Source organism: Harpia harpyja, chromosome 19 (genome assembly GCF_026419915.1).
Source record: "Harpia harpyja isolate bHarHar1 chromosome 19, bHarHar1 primary haplotype, whole genome shotgun sequence".
Taxonomy (NCBI): domain Eukaryota; kingdom Metazoa; phylum Chordata; class Aves; order Accipitriformes; family Accipitridae; genus Harpia; species Harpia harpyja.
In genome coordinates, this window is record NC_068958.1 from 2857686 (window position 1) to 2876501 (window position 18816).

Genomic DNA, 18816 nt, shown 5'->3' on the forward strand with positions numbered 1-18816 from the left:
ATGTTCTTTAGGATGTGGAGTTGTGTGTGGTAACATTTCCTGTGCTTCACTGTGCCTTGTTCCTGCTGCCTGAAGGCTTTATGCAGAGGTTTTTCCACTACTAATTAAGAGCAACTTGCTTGGAACTTTATGAGCCCATTAACCATAGCCACTTGCTTCAGAAAAGCAATGCAGCTAAGCTGAATGCTTACCAGCAGTAGCCAGGAAATGTTACAACTACATAAATACCGGTATTGGAAGAGCTTCACTTCCTGCTGTCCTAATCCAGGGCTGCATATCCTTGAGAACAACTTTAAAAGAAACCCCAAAAAACAAACAAACCCAAAAAACTGTGGATAAAAGTAAGCATCAATCACTGAAGTTTATTTTAAGAAAGTACTCAAAAATAATTGTATTTAAAACATCCATGCATTTGACAACAGGTAAATGGACAACTCTGTCCTTGTGACAAGTTTTCTTCAAAGTGGAAAGTGACAAATGCACTTAAATAAAAGCCACATTTAAAATCATTTTAAAAAAAAACTTATATACACATAAAGCTCAGTTATTCAATCATACAAAAAACTTCACAGTACTAAGCAGGCCCTGCAGCCAGCTGTTTGTTAGCGGTGGCAAATACCTTTTTAGAAAAGGCTTGCAAAACTGAGGTAGAAGTCTTCGAAGGTGATGGTGGACAGCAGAGCTGTGTGCAAGGGTCAGGCCTTGCCTGGAGGGGAGCGGACGCGAGCAGCTCTGCCCTGCGCTGAGGGCAGTTGCTGTGGCCTGGCCTGTTCTGGCTGTTGCACAGCACAGGCGGCTCTTTAGAGCTAACGCCTGCTGGCTGGCAGCTGCCTAGGCGCAGCTGTAGACGGGCTTGATGCTTTTCTGCTACTGTAGGGCAGCTCTTGAAATAATGTATTTTTAACTTGAATCATTGCAGAAGAACGCTCAAGTACCAGGCCAGTATTGTAACGAGCTGTAACTGAAATCTAGATGCTAGGCTGTACATTTATTAAAACCAGAAAAGCATTACTGAAAGATGAAGGGTAGCAGTAGCCTAATGTTTAAGTTGGTCAACACAGTAGTAATTTCTCATGTCGGATGAGAGTTTACAAGCAGCTCTCACCCACAATTTCTTTAAAAATACACATCCAAGAGCCAGAACAGCATCAAGCGCCAGGATACCAACCACAGGAATGCTTTCACTGGAAAGGTCTGAGAACCCACACCTGCCCCTGGGCTACCACCACCTACAACCCACAAGCCTCAACCTTCAAGATGCTCACGACTCAGTGAAGTTCCAGCTGGGCTGAAGTCACATCTCGCTGCTGGGCTTTACCGAGAAATTCCTCGCGAGCAGGAACGCAGTGTCTGCGACACCACTGCGAGACCTGCCGGGGACCTGGGCAAGTCTTGTCAGAGTGGCCTAGAAAAGGCAGTAAAAGTAAGTCTGAGTAAAAAAATTAATGTCTTCAGTTAGCAGACACATATTAGTCTTTAAAAAACAAAGGAAAATATGGATTTTAAAGAATAAAATACAAAGCTTAAAAAAAAAATAAACCCCAACCCCTTTGAGGAAAACATACCAAACAAGTTAGCTACTCCCAGAGTAACCAAGTGTATGGTTATGATCACCTCACCTTCAGAAAACCCCTGCCATGCCTCTAAAGATGGTGAGCACATGGCTGCAGTAGACTACCCGTGAGCTAAAAATTATTAAAAAAAAGAACCAAGAATTCCTGTACACAGTGGAGTATTACCTGTGTTTTTGTTAAATTCAGAGCGCCGTGAAGAGATACTAGACTTGAGCTTTGGGCTAGAAACAGAGAATCTGAAGAAGTGCTGCTGACTAGGTCATCCAGTGCGTCCACCTGTCGCTTCAAGCTGTGAAGGGTGCCTTCTGTTTGCCGTTTTCCTCTGATTAATACTTCTACTTGCTTGGACATGCACTGCCGGAGCTGAGCCTAAATAAAGCGTTGGTTCTATTTATATGCAGCTAGTGTAATTTTCAAGACTGTATTTAAAAAGTCTGATGACCTTAAAGTCAAGCCATAAGGGACATGCTGTTAAGAGTCTCAAACCACAAGCAGATGGCAATGGGTTTGTGAATTATTTTTAAATAGCTCACCTCCTCCCAAGTCAGAAATAAACTGCATTTCTATGGCCTTTATCATGAGCTGCTTGGAGAGAGAGCAACAGGTATGTTCTAACTAAACTTGGCCGACACCTGTACTTTAAATGATCACAGGCACTCCTGAACTGTAATTTGTTATGTTGCTAATACACCATAATATGATGTAAATGAGGGAAGCTTGTTGGAATACTCAAAAATTCAATTAACTGTTAATTATAATCATTCATCTTGATATAGCATACAGTTGCTAGTCTTTCTTTTACTGTTCCCACCCAAAGACATGCTGTGGCTAGTCATTATGTACAGAGTGGAAGGGCCAGAGCTGGAGAAGGATCCCCCTGGGCTGTTTAGATGTTTTTAGAAGAGACCCAATGGACGCGTTAGTGTGACTGGGAAGAGAGACGCCACCTTCAGCCGATCTTCGTGATGCTGCAGTTTTTCTCGGAGAGCCTCCCCACGCCACTGTTCATCCTTTTGGAAACAAAAGCACATGCAGCAACTGAGCGTTACAGGTACCCATACTGACATGCTCTGCTGCAGCACGAGTAGCGAGTACTTTTTGAAAGCATTTTACCATTAAGAAAACTTTAGAAAAATTCAACTTTTCTTCCAATGAGAGGAGTCTCGTGGCAGCAGCAGCAAAAGGACCAGTCTCCTCTAAGTTATCCAACTCACACTGCAGATTTCCCTTTACTTCAGAAGATGCTTCCAAATCTTCCAATGGCTCTGGAGAAGATGGGCTTGAAGATTTAAACCCCATCCTAATTTCATCTTCAACCTCCAGCTTAAGCAACATCGCTGCATTCTCTATTTCCCTTTGTCTCTTTTCCAGGTCTTCTTGAGTTTTAACCTACATCATAGAACAGCGTCACCACTTTGCCATCAGGTTACAAATGCATCATCAGTCCAGAGGAATCTTCCTGTGTAACCAAACAAGGCTTATTTCTGAAATGCTTACATTTTGACTATTGCAATCAGAAATCACAAAACCTCTCAACAGATGCAGCCCTAACTCTGCCATTAACTTTGCCTATGAAGCCCCTCAGATGGTAATAGAGGCAACTAAAAAGTTACCAGGATGCAACTTGTGAACTTAAACCTGTTCATACTCTGATCTTGCATAGTCTTCCTTGAACACTTCCTAGTTGCTAACAACATTCTTCTCTGAAGGACCCAATTTTTAACAGACTTAGAAATAATTTATAAAGGGTTTATTAAAGGACTAGGAAGAGTCAGACAACCTGGAATCACCTTTTAAAGTGACTACAAAAGAAGAAAGTGCTTGGCCAGGTTGGCACGAACAAGTTATTAAATGCCTATTGAGTAGCTTTGAAGGTTGCTAACATTTAGTCAGTTGACATAACTAGAGTCATAATTTATGCAAGTGCCTATTACCAAACCTTAACGTAAACAGGAGCCAAAGTCCTAATTCTTGACTGAAGCATTGCCTAAATTGAGCGGCCAGCAGATGTTATGGTGCGTTTGCTATATATCTTGGGAGCATTGAAATCCAATTACTCTTAATGAATAGCTAAGACTAGTCCCCTCCACCCTCAGCCCACCTCCAAAGAACACAGTCTCTTTTTCAGGCATTGTTTTACTGGGTGAGAGGGGTTGATCCATTTGCACTGGCCTAAACAGCGCCTGCAATTCCCCACCACGTGATGGGAAGGTAACCAGGCAGTTGTGCCACTCTGCCATGGCCTTCAAGATCTGAAGAGTGAAATACTGCTGTAGAGCTTGGCAGCCCTACGCTGAGAACTCCGCACATGACTGACTGGCTGGAGTTGGTTTGTTCATTTTTAAACTGGGATTACTGAGCTGCCTGATCCTACTGATTGTTAACAAAGCTTAACTTCTCCCAGATTTGGGAAAATCGCATGGCAGTTTTAAGTAGGTCTCTTTCTAATTGTGATACAGCAGACAGGAGAAGATTCAAAACCAATACAATATGAACTTGTCTGGAAGACACAGCTTTCCCTTGAACCCACCTGTATTTGGCTACTCGGGTACACCTGGGTTTGGAGATCCATATAGTCCTGCTGGATCTGGCCAAGGTCCTTAATAAGGCGCTGGGCTCGTTCACGGTCATTGTGTGCTACTTGTTCAGCAGTTGCTACATCACCCTGCAAACAGTTATTTTCCTGCTTTTGTTCCTAGGAAAATGCAGAAAGATTGCCTTTACTGTGAGCATCCACTGCAGAAAAATGAATCAAGAGAACCCACATAACACAATTTCTTCAAGTTAAAAGGCAGAAACAGCATTAACCAGGAGTAACTAGAGGTGTTCTGCAGCACAAGCTGGAAATACCAGAGTTTGGTTGCCTCAAGTTCTGTCTAGTCACAAAGTTAATGCATTACTTTGTTCCTCCTATGACAAAAATGTGTGTTCAACCATTTTGCTTTTAAAAATAACCCAAATCCCCAAACATTCTCCCCTCAGCCAGAACTCACATGCAGTTTTCTTTCAAGCTGCATGCTTTGTGTTTTCATTGCTTCTTTCAGAGTCAAGATTTGTTTTTCAGCTTTCTTCCTCTCTGATGTTATCTGATCTTGGAGATGGTTTAGCTCAGCCTTGGAGACTTCCAGTTCTTTTTGAAGAGACTGTATTTCTCTATTTTTTTGTTGTAATTGTAATTCTTTTTCTGAGAGATGATGTTCTGTAATTAACATTTTTTAAAAACAATCCTGATTAGCAGAAATGTAAGTATCTTGGCATATTTCATACACATTAGATATTTTTCAAACACATTAATCTGCTGAGCAGTGGTCTGTAAAAACACTGACACAAGGCAAGAAGGAACGGAACAACAGTTGGCTTTAGAATTTCAGTTCTTTGAGCACATCAATTAAAGGATCGAGAGTTGATCCATGTGCTGCATTAGAAACCAAGCCAGATTAACAGAAATATTTATTGGTTTCATTAGACTTAGAACCCAGAGATGGTAACAATTTCTTTGTGCACTGAATCTTACTGCTTTTTCTGACAGTTTCTTCAAGTGCTGCACATCGGGACTCCTCCTTTTCCAGCTTCCTGAGGTTTTCTTCTGCCAGCTTTACTTTTGCTGTTGCCTGCTCCAGTTTCTTTTGTTGATCTGTTAGTTCCTTTTCCAATAGGATTTTCTGATCTTTCGCTTTAGCAATACGTTCTTCCAGTTTTTTTCCTTCACGCTCTGAATTTTGCTTGAGGCAATGAAGAATCTGCCAAAAAACCCACCACTTCAGGCTTTAACTAGTGCCAATCTAGAACAAACACCATGACCAAAAGACATTATAGAAATTAAAGCAGCATAAATTGGAAAGAACTGTAGTCTAATACTCCCTACTGACTAAAGTTTATCAATTTTTCTCGCCTCTCATTTTCAGTACAGCTCCCTCAGTTTTTCTTTTGGTTAACACTTTGTTGAAACTCCTCAGCCAATGTAAGTTGATTTTACTACAGAAGTATATGATTAAGCCCTAATTTTCAGGAACAGCTGATGGGTTTTGCACAGAAATACCACAGAAGAGAAGAACAAAAGCTAGCTGCCGATAGCGATCCACTCAAAATCTAAAGGAAACTTCAGGATAAAAAAACCCTGGAATTTTTTCTGTTTAGTTTTGGAATTATGGAATGCAGGTGGAGTTCAGTTTTGATTTGTCCCTCCTTCACTTGAAATCCATTGTATCACTTCAGGTACTCTACATAGTTTGCTCATCTCCCAGCAGAAATCAACAGCATAGGAAGAACTTCTCTGAACTATATCCAGCCACTGTATCTTGGCAGCTGACAAAACAGTTACAGAGAATAATCTGTACTAGTCCATCTCCTCACCCATATCAGCTACACCAGCAGCCAAGATACAACACTGCACAGTGCCTTCCAGTACACTAGCCCTTCTTGCACTCAGTGGTCAGTACTGATTTTACAGCAGTTCTGTTATCAGTTCCATCTAAGATGACCCTGCCAAGAAGGAAGACACAGTCCTGTGTTGTGACACACTAGTTTTCACTAAAATATAACTGAATGTTGAAGCTTTTTGTTTACTGCTATTCCTCTAAAAATAAGGCTTCATGTTTCTTTTAAAGCACTGGTATGTTACTTGTAAACTTGCACCCAAAACTTTCTGGCCTGCGTTATTTTTAGAGGTCAGGAGAAAGTGAGGGAAGTTGGCAGGCTCGTTACCGCTTCTTGTTTGGCTAGTTCTGTTTCTTTCTCTTCAATCTCTTTCTGGAGCTGCTGCAATTGGTTCTCCCTCTTTTTCTGTCTCTCTTGGCAATCCTTACGTTTCCTTAAATACTCTAGGATATCTTCTTTCAGAGTTGCCTGCTCTCTAAGCAACTCATCCTGATGCCTTGCATTATTTTTCAAATCCTGTAATATGAAACATAAAATCAAGTGGCATAATTAGCTGGTAAGAGTAACAGCTCTCTGGCTAAAAGGCTTGCATTTGAAAGAACATCACTGATCACCCCTAATCGCACTGAAGATTACCTTCCATTTAAACCAGACACTGAGTAAATTAACACAATAGGAACAACCAGATAAAAAGCTAGAAGATACTTTAAAAACAAAACAAAACAGCATCTTCTTCCTAAAAAACAATAAACTAGGGTCTGGATTGTTTTCTAGAAAGAAGATAAATTCAAAACCAAACAAATCCACAAAAAACCTGCAAACCCCCACCAAACCAAAAAAACCCAAAACCAAAACCAAAAAAAGCCACACACTCCAATTTGGCAATAACAATCTGACTAAGAGTGTCATCACAGTTGCCACTTAAACAGAAAACCCAAACGGGAAATCTCATTTGGTTAGGCACCTATTGTAGTCCAAATCTCTCCAAACTCAGCAAGAACAAGGCAATAAACTAGCCATTGTTTATTAGCTCTACAAGGGTCTGATTTTGAGCTAGGGTGCCTAGATGAAAAACAGGTGATGGACTGTCAACTGTTGTGCTAAATGACACATTTCTGTGCACCAATCTACTCCCTACCTGAAAGTAAGTACATATTTCACCAAAACTAACCTGTTCTACCAGTTGAAGCTGTTGCCTGGAGTCACTTAATTCTTCTTTCAGTGTTTCTAGTTCTTCCTTTTTTTCTAGAAAGATATTTGGCCACAGAGATTATCAGTCAGCAATGTGAAATACCTATACAAATAAATTTAGTGCTTTTCATAAATGAAGAATAAACAATAGAAAAACAGTTTCTAAGATTTCCATCTTTTCAACACATTAAATACTTTCTGCCTGTAGATATTTGAGCATGTTGGATATTTAGTATCATACAGTACCGTTATAGTGTGTCTTTTAACACAATTTCTCTTAAAATACATTACAGTTTAAAACCAAAAATTGATCTTTACCTTGAAGATCCTTCTCTACAACAATAATGTCTCCATTCAGTGATTTTTTTTGTTTGTTCAGTAGATCTACCTCCTGCTGCAGGTTTTTAACATCCAATTCCATTTTTTCTACATTGGACAATGCAGTTCTGCTGCTATCTTCAGCAGCAGTTAAGTCTCTGTAAAATGTGAATACATATGCTTGGTTTGTTGGAAGTACTTGGTGAGGACTAAAAAACAGCTGCATTTCAATAAAAGTTCTCTCAGCTCAAGGGGATGCTACCTAGTAGTCGTGACAGCAAGACAGCTGTCCTGTTCCAAGACTTAACATTTTGCTTTTCGTAACATTTCTCATTGTATTGCCATGACATAACAAATGCTGTTGCGTTCATCAGCTCCATTGCTGAATATTTCCCGTAAGTCTGCTGTAGACATGTTTAAAATAAAACCTCCAGAGGATAAGACACTGCATATTCTGTATAACTGGGCACCTCAAAGTTATAGCTGTATTTTTAGTTATGATAAACAGACATTCAAGGCACTTCCCATCACTTCTGACCTTTGCAGAAAAAATATTCCCCCCCACCTTCTGGTTTGTGACAACTTCTTTTCCAAACTGCGACAGTCTTCTTCAAGCTTTTCCTTTTCTTTATTCAGAGACTCAATATTATTTTGCAGAGTGCGCATTTGAGAAACCAGATGTTCATTTTCCCGACGGTCTTTCTCAAGTAGTTGTTCCTGCCAATCTACTTCCTCTTGCTGACACTGAAATAATCTCTGAATATTCTCCAATTTTAACTTCTCCTACAAAAGAGTGCGTTGTGAACAACACATTTATGTGGTCAAGAAGCAGAACAAGTTATTAACATCTTTAGCTGCAGCAGTTTAAAAACCTTTCATTCACAGAGATCATATGCAGGCTAGAGTGCCCTCTATAACTACTGCATTGTAACAGGGATAACTGCTTAAAAGCACAAGATTAATTTGAGTGCATTTATGATGAAGTTTATGATCAATATGAGCACAAGGACTGGAAGACAGGGGTGCAATTCTTTGTTTCATCATAGTTCAACCACCATTTTTCCCCCCTCCATAAGAGTAGCACATCCCTTCATCGCAGGGATTTTGAGAGAATGACCACTTTAAGAGCTGCAAGATGCTTAGGTAATGTAGTAAGGTGACCACTTTAAGCATGGTAATAGAAAGGTACCACACATATCAACTAGTCCCTTCTTTTCCCTGTCCTTCACAGAAAGAGTGCAAAGAGAAGAGGTAGTCTTTTAAAAGTAAGCAGCAGGTACTATCTGTTTATACATGCTTATAAATGCTCCCTTAGCAAAGACATTTTAGATTTTATGGAATTGCACAACTGACTAAAGGAGAGCTATCCCGGACTCTGACCTAATAATCCTGTAACTACTATGAGACTGTGTCCTGGTTTCAGCTGGGATAGAGTTAACTGTCTTCCTAGTAGCTGGTACAGTGCTATGTTTTGAGTTCAGTATGTGAAGAATGTTGATAACACTGATGTCTTCAGTTGTTGCTCAGTAGTGTTTAGACTAATGTCAAGGATTTTTCAGCTTCTCATGCCCAGCCAGTGAGAAAGCTGGAGGGGCACAAGAAGTTGGCATGGGACACAGCCAGGGCACCTGACCCAAACTGGCCAACGGTGTATTCCATACCATGGGACGTCCCATCTAGTATAGGAACGGGGAAGTGGGGGCAGGGATTCGCCGCTCGGGGACTGGCTGGGTGTCGGTCGGCGGGTGGTGAGCAATTGCACTGCGCATCATTTGTACATTCCAATCCTTTCATTATTGCTGTTGTCATTTTATTAGTGTTATCATTATCATTATTAGCTTCTTCTTTTCTGTACTATTAAACCGTTCTTATCTCAACCCACGGGTTTTGCTTCTTTTCCCGATTTTCTCCCCCATCCCACTGGGTGGGGGGGAGTGAGTGAGCGGCTGCGTGGTGTTTAGTTGCTGGCTGGGGTTAAACCACGACAGACTGCCAAAGGGATGCTGTTGGTCTCCCTGCCCACTAGCAGCAAAGTTGAATGTCTGTGTTTGTCAAAAGGAGAAGAGACTAGCTGAGCTAAAATACCTTTTTAATGCTAGAGAAAATAATCCAGCTGAGTTAGTAAACTGTCTTCCATACTTACTCTCGGCAAGTGAGGACACAGATAGAATCCATATAAAGACTCCAGAAGCTAATGCTAAGAAAACAGTATTCATCGTTCTACAGCCACAGAAGAGCCTTCTGTCTTTTTGCCCTCTCTCCCTCATATGCACCAAAAAAATCCCATTATTTTAGAGGGCCTAAGCAGACTTAAGACTTTTCTGTGATAAGCTGAAATCAGACTAGAAACTGATTTGATTTAAAAGTGTAGGGACTCTGTTACCCAGATCTTAACAGAACTACAGAATATGCAGATCTCTTCTTCCAGTTACTGTATTAGCTACAGAAGAAATACTTACTTCCAGAATTGTAACCTGAGTTTTTTCAAGCTCGTCGACCTTTTGGTCATGTTGTAGTTTCAAAACTTGAAGTTCATTATTCTCAAGCTCCAGCATTTCCAGAACATGTTTCAGTTCTAGCAAGGTGAAAGAAATAACACATCAAATGCATTCTATTTGCAGAAAAAGGCACCAAGTAAAAATTAAGAGACACTATACTGATATCATCCCTGTAAAAACTGTTCATGTTTTCGATTGCTGTGTCAGACCCACCAGGTATTATGCTGTTCTACCAGCAAGTTGCTGGTCCCTACGTCTCCTGCTCTTCCTGCCCCCTAGGGAGTTATTCTGGGACAGAGTATCTGACCAATAAACAAAGTATTTCAGAAAAAGTACAAAAGTTGCAAACTGCCCCTGCTTATACTTACCACAATCTGAGGGATGTAACTGCTTGGAAAGAGATTCCTCCACTTCCCTGCACATCCCCAGGTTTAATTCTTCTTCTACATATGTGGCACAATTAGCTAATGTCTCCTAACCACATAGTGCTCAAGTGTGAACTTAACTGATCAGTCCTGACAACAGATTTGTTCACATTTCTCTCTGGCATGAAAAACTCCCATTGCAAATACAAAGCAGCATAAAGCATTGCCTCAAATTAAGCAAAGGGTATCTGTCAGCTCTGTATAAACTACAAGAATTATAGGGAACTCTTTCTCTGCAGTCATTCCCAATTTTTTTAAAGGAGTGAGGAACAGAAGACTGCAGCGATGTACAACTAAGGGCTCAGAGTTATTTATTTCCAATCTGCACAAAATAGTATCTAGTAAAGCCAAAGACACACCTATCTTATGCCTGGTAATTTGCCCAAGTATTCCTTGAAGGTTTTCTTCCTCTTTTCCAATATCCTTCTTTATGAACAAAAGCTGTGCTCTTTTCTCATTAATCTGGACATCCAGTTCTTTCCTCTCAACATTAAGCTCTTCCAGAAGTAGTTTTATTTCCTGTGGAAATATATCAGTGTTACAAGGAATGACATTATTTGCTATTTTAAATAAAGTTTTCCTTTAAATAGAAGTTCTAAATATTTATAAAATTAAAAAAGTCTGTCAACAATATTCTGGTCAATTTAATTCCAGAGTTCATAGTTACAGTTAATGATGTAAACAAACAAGAAATATGTAATATTTAGGTTGCTTGTTGCCAATTGTTTGTCTTGCTTGTTGCAAATTTGTAGTAGTAATCTTGCAAAGATTCTGATCTACAACTCTGACCATAACACCGTCATTCAAGTGAACAACAGGTAAGCCTTAAAACAGAAAGTCAGACAAAAAGCCCCCACAAAATGTAACTAACCTTGATACTTTGTTTTTATTTCAGAAAGAAAGGAAGTATAGAATCCTTTCTAAGTAAATGGGGATGGAGACAGGCAGCTGACCTAGGCCAGCTTTGTGTTTTACACACACTGATCAGCCTGATTTGCTTTAGCAGCTGCTTGTCTCAGCAACAGTAAGTCATTCAGAGACTTCTATTTAATATAATTTAGTTCTCAAGGGACCAATTCTGTTAGTATTACTGGACCTCGGGAGTTCTACTTCTTATTTGTGCATCTGGACCAAGCTCTTAGTCACACGAAACTGTAAACTTGCTTGTTCTATTTTTCCATGAGTTTTGGGAGGTTGTAGAAAGCAAAACTGTTTTTGTGGAAACTTTATGGGAAGTTTTTGATACTTCTGTTCTTTTTACTGTTCTTCAGAGATACAATGAATTGAAAACTCATTTGGAAAAGTTACTCTTATTTGGCGTAGTTTCTCATTTGCTTCAGCCTCTCCACCTCGAAGAGCTTCTTTGAGGTCACCTTTCTTTTGAGAAATACAGTCTTGAAGGACATGGAGCTCTTCTTTTCTTTGATTTAACTGTTGCTCCAGAAACAAAAGCTCTTGTTGCTGAGCAGTAATCTACAATGTAGAAGTTTAACAGAAGAAGCATCTGAAGGCTTTTTTATTTTTGTAGCTACACACATGCACAAGAACAAGTGCAGTACACTGTTCCCTGCCAGAGACTTAGTTGAATTGCATAACGTGTAAAGATCCCATCAGAGCAATGAGCTTCATTTGCTAAACCTGTATAATAAAGCCAATACTAAAGACTAAGTTCTGCTCTGGGCTGTGCAGTCCTGTACCTCAGAGAGTTAAGTTTCTTATTCTGAAATGCAATAAGGACTGTCATAGAGAACTCTGCAGTAACATTTGTTATGCAGAAACGCCAGTAAGATTGGGATCATACTTATCATGAGACAAACCAAGGACAATTCAAACCACTGATATTAAAATAAACTTAAGAACTAAATTCTGCAGACAAGGCAGTTCAGAACTTGAGACTCTTCTCAGCTTTCAGTTACATCAAAACCAACAAAATGGATCATCCAGAGTTAATAAGATAAGCCTTACCTGATCCTTCAGTCTTTCCAGTTCAGTTTTCTTGCCTTGAAGAAGGCTTTCTGCTTCTCTAAGGATTTGGAGGTGATGTTCTTCATTACCTTCTGCAACTTGAATATCTCCTTGAAGCTTCTGAAGACTGACAATGAGGATAAAAACATGACTCAAAAGAAACCAGAATACCTTAGGCAGTAACTTACTGGAGGAAGATGTCTTTATTTTATCTAATACAGTCTATGGTAAATTAAAAATACTTACCTTTCAGTTAGCATTTCTATCTTCCGGTTTAACGACTGGAACTCAGAGTCTCTTGCAGCCACCATTTTGTTGATTTCCTTCAAAACACCTTCTTGTTCCCTCTTATGCTGTTCTACATCCCTTGTATCTGCCTGTAATAACCTGAAGAAGCATTTATGCCTTTTCATATTAACATTTTAACAGCTCTCCCCCTCCAAAAGCACTATCTTCATATCTGAAAGAATCTTGTTTTTCTCCTCATCCCCATTTGATAAAAATTCACAAAAAAAAGTGTACCTTAATTGCTGATCTGCTTTCACAAGTTTAATGGCCATTTCCTGAGCCCTTCGCTCTAGCTCCTTTCCCTCAGTTTCGGTACGGGACAAATGCTGTTTGGCATGATTGTACTTTTGAATAGTCTCTTTAGTCTAGAGCAAAAATTGAAGATTACTGAGACAATACATTCCCATCTTATGCTTTCCACATCCCAAACCTGCAGGTTAGCTGTCTAAAGATGACCTCCTCCTGGCTTGAGTATTCCACCTGAGCTTCCTCCCTCTCTATACCATGAAGTAGAACTTTTTCCCCTCTCTTGTCCAGAGCAGAAAAGCTTCCTCCTCTTTGGCAAGGACTGAAACATTTTCTTTTAGTACAGGTTTCCCACGACTTCTATTTTCATATAGAAGCATTTTAAGAGGCTTCAGGTTATCAAAGTGAAAATGAACTGCTTAGACAAACAAAAATCATCTGCTTAAAACTGTCTTAATGCAACATGCAAATCCTTTTGCACTTAAGAGTTACAGCTTTACTTACTTTCCCCCGTGTGCTCTCAAGTTCCACTTCAGCTTCTGAAAGTAGCCTATCTGCCTCTCTAAGCTCTGCTCGTCGTTTCAGAAGAGTCTTCTCTATACATTCAATTTCATCTGCAATATCTTCATGATGTTTAAGAGACTCTTCTAACTGCAAATCCACAATAAGGTTGTCAGTATACCCTTGAATAAAGTCCCTAAAAGGTCAGGAAGAAAGACAGGGAATTAAAATACAAAATGCCAGAGGCCCGGAGCCTCCTGAAGTTCTAGTCCATTTACATTAATTGTGAACAAGTCAAAATTGATTTTTATTGGAAAAATATTTAGGTATTTCCACACGCTTACTTTAAAGGCATTCTAGTGCAATATTCTTACTTGTGTTTGTTATGTTTTTGAGCTGCTCGTCGTAGCTCTGCTACTTCATGTTCCAACTCCTCTCTTTCATGCAGAAGTTCTTCAACGTTTTGACGCAATTTTTCCACCTCTTTTTTACATTTATGCTCAGCTGCCTCTGACCATTTATCTTTGTATTTCCGAGACTTTAAATAATACACAGTGTCTTCTAGCCTTGAGACTTCACTCTCCTACATACAGGAAATAGAACAACAAAATCCAAGACCTATTTTCTACTTCAGTCCTCCTGAGACACTGGAGCAGCTACAGATAGCAAAGACCAGACTATTAGCACCGAAGGTAGAACATTCTTATCAGCAAGCTCTCTCAGGTCCAGAACCCTTCTAGCAAGGACTTTGTTATTTTTTTTAAAAACTGGACCAATCTAATCTGTGAAAATGAGGTTTTGGTTTTTTGCATTTTTTTTGAGAAAGCATAGGTCAAAAGATCTTCCTAATCCATTCATAAGTCAGTTGGCTATGGTTAAACCTGCAGCTCACAGCTCTGTATCTTACCAAATCATGATGTTCAGGCACATTGCAGTGAAGCACTCCAACAGGAATGAGTGGGACGGTGAAGTTTGGAGGAAGAGGGCCATAAACAACCTGGGCTCCCACAGGAGGTGGGCCATAGATAACAGATCCAGGAGCAATTGAACCTCCACTTGCTGCTGCAGGAGGAGGGCCATAAACCACAGTTCCCTGAGGTACAGGGGCACCATCTGGAAGGACTGTGTAAATAACTGTACCAGGTGGTGGTACAAAGGGCAGATCTTTGGGAACATGAGTTTCTTCATTTCCTTCACTATTGTCTTTCGCTCTTCCATCTTTACCAAAAAAACCAAACCAAAACAAAAGGTTATTTTTCATCACTTTTACAGTAAAAGATACTCTTCAAATGCACATTTTAAATTCTATGTAATGTATAAAAGTGTAATAAATGCTGCTTAAACCAAATTATGAGTTCAACAGTAATAAACATTTATAATTCACTTGTGCACTTCGAAAAAAATTCACTGTGAACTCTAAGCAAGTCCATCTTCAGTATGGTCCTAAACATTCTGAGACCATGAGACTGACTTACCTTTACCAGACTCTGTTTTGCACAACCTAGTTCTGACTGGTGAATAAACCCAACATCCTCCTTGACTGGGCAAGTCTTCCTTCCTGCTCTGTCTGTCCTGACCACACCCTCTTCTGGGTTGGGATGTGCCAGAACACAGTAAACAAACTCCAGAATCTTTTGTGCTACGGGAAGCAGGAGTTGAAGCCTAAAGAAAAAAACAGTATGTGTTAATCTAGAAATAACAAATCACATAAATTATTTGTTGTAGACATTCTAAAGCACTGATTTTTCAAGAACAGGCTGTACATACTCTGCTTTCTCTCACTTCCAAACATCATGCTGCTTTTAAAAGCAAGCACATCTGTTTTAACAGTATTTCTCTTAAATTCAGACAAATGCTGTTTTGCAAGAAATGTTTGTCTGTAATGTCCCCTTTTAACCTTTACCTAAATGAATTTACAGTACTGCATTTTGAATAATTGTCTCCAAATTTTACGTACACTAGATTCCTATTACTACAAAATAATAGGCTTTATCAGGGAACGTTTGTCTATGTCTTGTTTCAGTATTTCTCTTATATGCCAGCCAATATTTTTTCTTAAGTCCTTCCCAGACCTAGGAAGTTTATAACGGACTTTCCCATATCAAATGGCTTTCCACATAATAGGATTTTTATTTCTGACCTGTGACGATGGCATGTAATACCAGTATCCCCTTCTTTTCAATGGATCCGCTATACTGGTAATGTAATCATTCTGGTATGAAAGCACACTTTTGAGCGCTGCAATTTCATCTTGTAAGTTGCCAATTTCATCTTTGTTACCTGTAAATTAATCACAGTTTTATAGGCGTATATAAGGCAAAGAATTAAGTCATAAATACTGCATTCAGCTTTTCCCTCATTGTTATCCTGTTAGCCTGAAACAATATTAAAAAAATGAATTGCCGGGGGAAACAAACTAAATGTTATTATATCGTGATGTAGACATACGCTGGTCCTTGCAAGTTTGTCATGTTAAGATTGTAGAAATACAAGTTCATATACAGGTAACTGATGCTCATTTTTCCTTATATATAGATCTTTGACAGTGTTCTACAGCGGTATAAACTGAACGCATAGCACAATTAGTGTTTTCTAAATAGTTGTAAAAGTGTTGTTAATACAAACCAATGAAAACTAACACACTATCATTCTGATTTTCAAACTGAGGAAAAACTTAACTACATTTCCAAAGGTCACATGGCACGGCAACTGGCAAAGGTAGAAACCTAAAAGTGCTAGTGCCACTGCTGGTCCTTAACCATCCATATCCTCCATTCTTCATATTTGAAGAAGCAAAGACCCATATGCTTCACATACCTGCACTTTGTCTTGCTTTTTGCTTCATATACATAGATACAGAGAATCCACTGAAGCACGGTGATTTAAGGACTGAATGTATCCTGTATAAGCACTGTACAGGAAGGTATCCTGAACAGTTTATTCCCCTAGAATAAACTTCCAGAGCTCTGAACAGCTTCCCAGATCAAACAGCGAGAAATAGTGAGAAGACAGTAAAGTCTTCTGCATCCATGCTTATCCAGAAGAAATGGAGAGAAAAGATAAATTACCTGTCCCGATGTTATCCAACAACCACCTTAAACGGTCAATTTCTGCTTTTTGTTGCTCCATAGCTTCGTTTAATTTATCAATTTCAAACTTCTGAGAGCTTGATGCAACAGTCTTCTCGCCAGCTTTCTCCATTTCATGCTGAAACTATTTAAAATATAAGTTTAAATCAAAGCAAAGCACTTCAGTTTAAATTAGATTGTGCTAAAACTTTTTCAAGCCTGCTCATCCGTCCCTACAAAAATGCTCATTCAGCAAAATGCGTGTACTACTTGGATGCAACAAAATTGTTCTTCCCATCCCCTCATATGACCAAGGCTTACAGACATAGCCATGTAAAGGCACTTAAGTGAACAGGTGATAGTTTTACTTAAAAGTCAGCTACTTGAGCCAGTGAGGTTTTAATTTTGTTCTTTGGCAGATGTTGGGAGGGAAGAGCATTGTGAATTGGGAAAACTCGAGGAAAAAGGGCAGGGCAGACACCTCTAAATATGGCATTTTCAGAAACTCACTGAACAACTATATCTTAACTATTTTATCGTCCTGATATAACATAGAGCAAACATCACTGCAACCTACCTGTTCTTCCTTCTCTTTGAGGAGCTGTTGTAACAATTCTATTTCTGCTTCTGCTCTGGCAAGATCCCGGGCTGCACGAGCTGCCTCAGCACAGAACTCTTCAGCTTCCTCAATCTCCTGAAATTGAAATTTTAGTTTGAGCTTTAGTTTGCAAGAATACTTCACAAGCTTGCAGATGTCTCATGCAGCTCTGTGAAAAGCTGACTAGTACAAAGCATCTGCACTTGTCTGTCCTGGAATTCCAGAAACTGCAAGGTTTATGTAAAATAATGTTTCTCCTTTAACTTTACAGTATTTCTACAGAGATGTTAATATGTAGCCAAAAATGGTTCCCAATTTTCAAAACTCAAAGTGTAAGAACAAAGTTCCATAGTCCCTTCTTTTCCATCTTACGTAACAATGTATTATCTATTGTCTGACTTTCAGTTAATAAGAGATTAAACTTGCCCCTCCCTCACCTTCCAACACACAGCAAGCATTTATCTACTATATTTCAAGATGAGACACTGTCTGAAGCAAGAGCTCCTGTGCAGCTGGACAATTCAGAATAAAAGCTTTGAAGCTGAACTTAAAAGACAACACCAGGACTGCTCCCATTATGATGGCATTAGAAAGCACTACTTATATGCAAGCAATTAATTCTCAATGTTGATTTACCTCAGCTCGCTCCCGATTAATTCTGAGAACAGTCCCACGGAGAGCCTTTAGCTGATTTTTAGCAATGGAGAGCTCTGTGGCTGCCATTTTATCTGAAGTGATGACTGCTCTCTTTAATTCCTTCAGTTCTTTATCTAGACTGACAAATTGCATTTGTGCCCTGGCATCTTCTATTTTTTTCTGAAACCAGGAACATAATAGGCTTTATAAGTTTTAAGTAAAAAGCAGCATGGAAAAAAGGCTTTCTGTTGGTATGACTTTTTTCCCCATACATATCCCATTTTGTATTGTATGCACAAAAGTAACAGAAAAAAAAACACTAAAGCAAGGACAACCAATAAAATTTAAGGAAAAGAAAGATGTTGAATATGACCTCTGTGTTCCTTCCTGTATTTGATCTATCTTAGAAAGCAAAATAATTCAGAAGTTTTTGAATCTTCTTTTCGTGAGCACACATAGTGCAGGGACTTGTCCTTACTCATTCCTACCCTTTTCTCTAAATCTTCCAGTTGTGCAAGAATAGTGTCTTTCTCTTCATCTGCCTCTTGGAGCTGTTGATCAGCAAGGCCCTGAATTTCTTCCATGCTCTTTATTTTTTCATGTAAACGTTGAATTTCGTTCTCTAACTGATGGACCTTGTTCTTATTCTGCCTGTTTTCAGCTTTAACCTATAAGTGAAATAAGTTAAAATGAGTAGCCAGAAATATGTATTTTTTTTCAACCAAAAGCCACCCTATTTTAGTGATTTAAAGACACAACTTTTGGGAAGTGCAGTTACCAGCACACTTTGTACCAGAAGAAAGGAAAAATAACAGCTTTGCCACTGTAACTATTAGATTTTAAAAGTGCCCAAGTTATTTTGGGAGTCGTATGTGTAGTGATCTTTCAAGGAGGTTTGTGGTTATATTTTTCTACCTGTAATTAAACTCTTTTTTGCCTCTGAGACATATCATTGAGTCTAAATTCTAATTCACCAAATAATCAGGCAAAAATCATAAGGACTATTAATAATAATTTAAAAAAAAAAAAAAAAATCAGACTCCAACATGAACACCAAAAAGTGGGTCTCTCCTTGTCATACAGCTAAAATGAGAGATTGCTTGCGGAAGTTTTAATGTACATTAAATCCTT

The 18816-nt window shown here is 39.2% G+C and overlaps 1 protein-coding gene across 13 annotated transcripts in view; it reads right to left on the bottom strand.

The window, feature by feature from the left end:
* Positions 1-1019: 1019 nt before the first annotated feature.
* The window catches only part of CNTRL (centriolin), a 37280-nt gene continuing 19483 nt past the window's right edge, over positions 1020-18816 (bottom strand). For 6 of the 13 annotated variants that reach the window (XM_052815808.1, XM_052815811.1, XM_052815809.1 and 3 more), the window contains 26 exons: positions 18174-18353; positions 17686-17865; positions 17029-17145; positions 16452-16596; positions 15524-15663; positions 14859-15045; positions 14291-14601; positions 13758-13966; positions 13387-13579; positions 12871-13001; positions 12595-12735; positions 12349-12475; positions 11692-11856; positions 10743-10902; positions 9920-10035; positions 8026-8243; positions 7461-7618; positions 7123-7196; positions 6279-6467; positions 5089-5314; positions 4568-4773; positions 4105-4269; positions 2688-2963; positions 2522-2584; positions 1740-1943; positions 1020-1405 (listed from right to left, as the gene is read on the bottom strand). In XM_052815808.1, the coding sequence (XP_052671768.1) occupies positions 1295-1405; positions 1740-1943; positions 2522-2584; positions 2688-2963; positions 4105-4269; positions 4568-4773; positions 5089-5314; positions 6279-6467; positions 7123-7196; positions 7461-7618; positions 8026-8243; positions 9920-10035; positions 10743-10902; positions 11692-11856; positions 12349-12475; positions 12595-12735; positions 12871-13001; positions 13387-13579; positions 13758-13966; positions 14291-14601; positions 14859-15045; positions 15524-15663; positions 16452-16596; positions 17029-17145; positions 17686-17865; positions 18174-18353 (4392 nt within the window). In that variant the 3' untranslated portion in view covers positions 1020-1294. The other 7 variants (XM_052815813.1, XM_052815810.1, XM_052815815.1 and 4 more) reach the window with 6 other exon arrangements.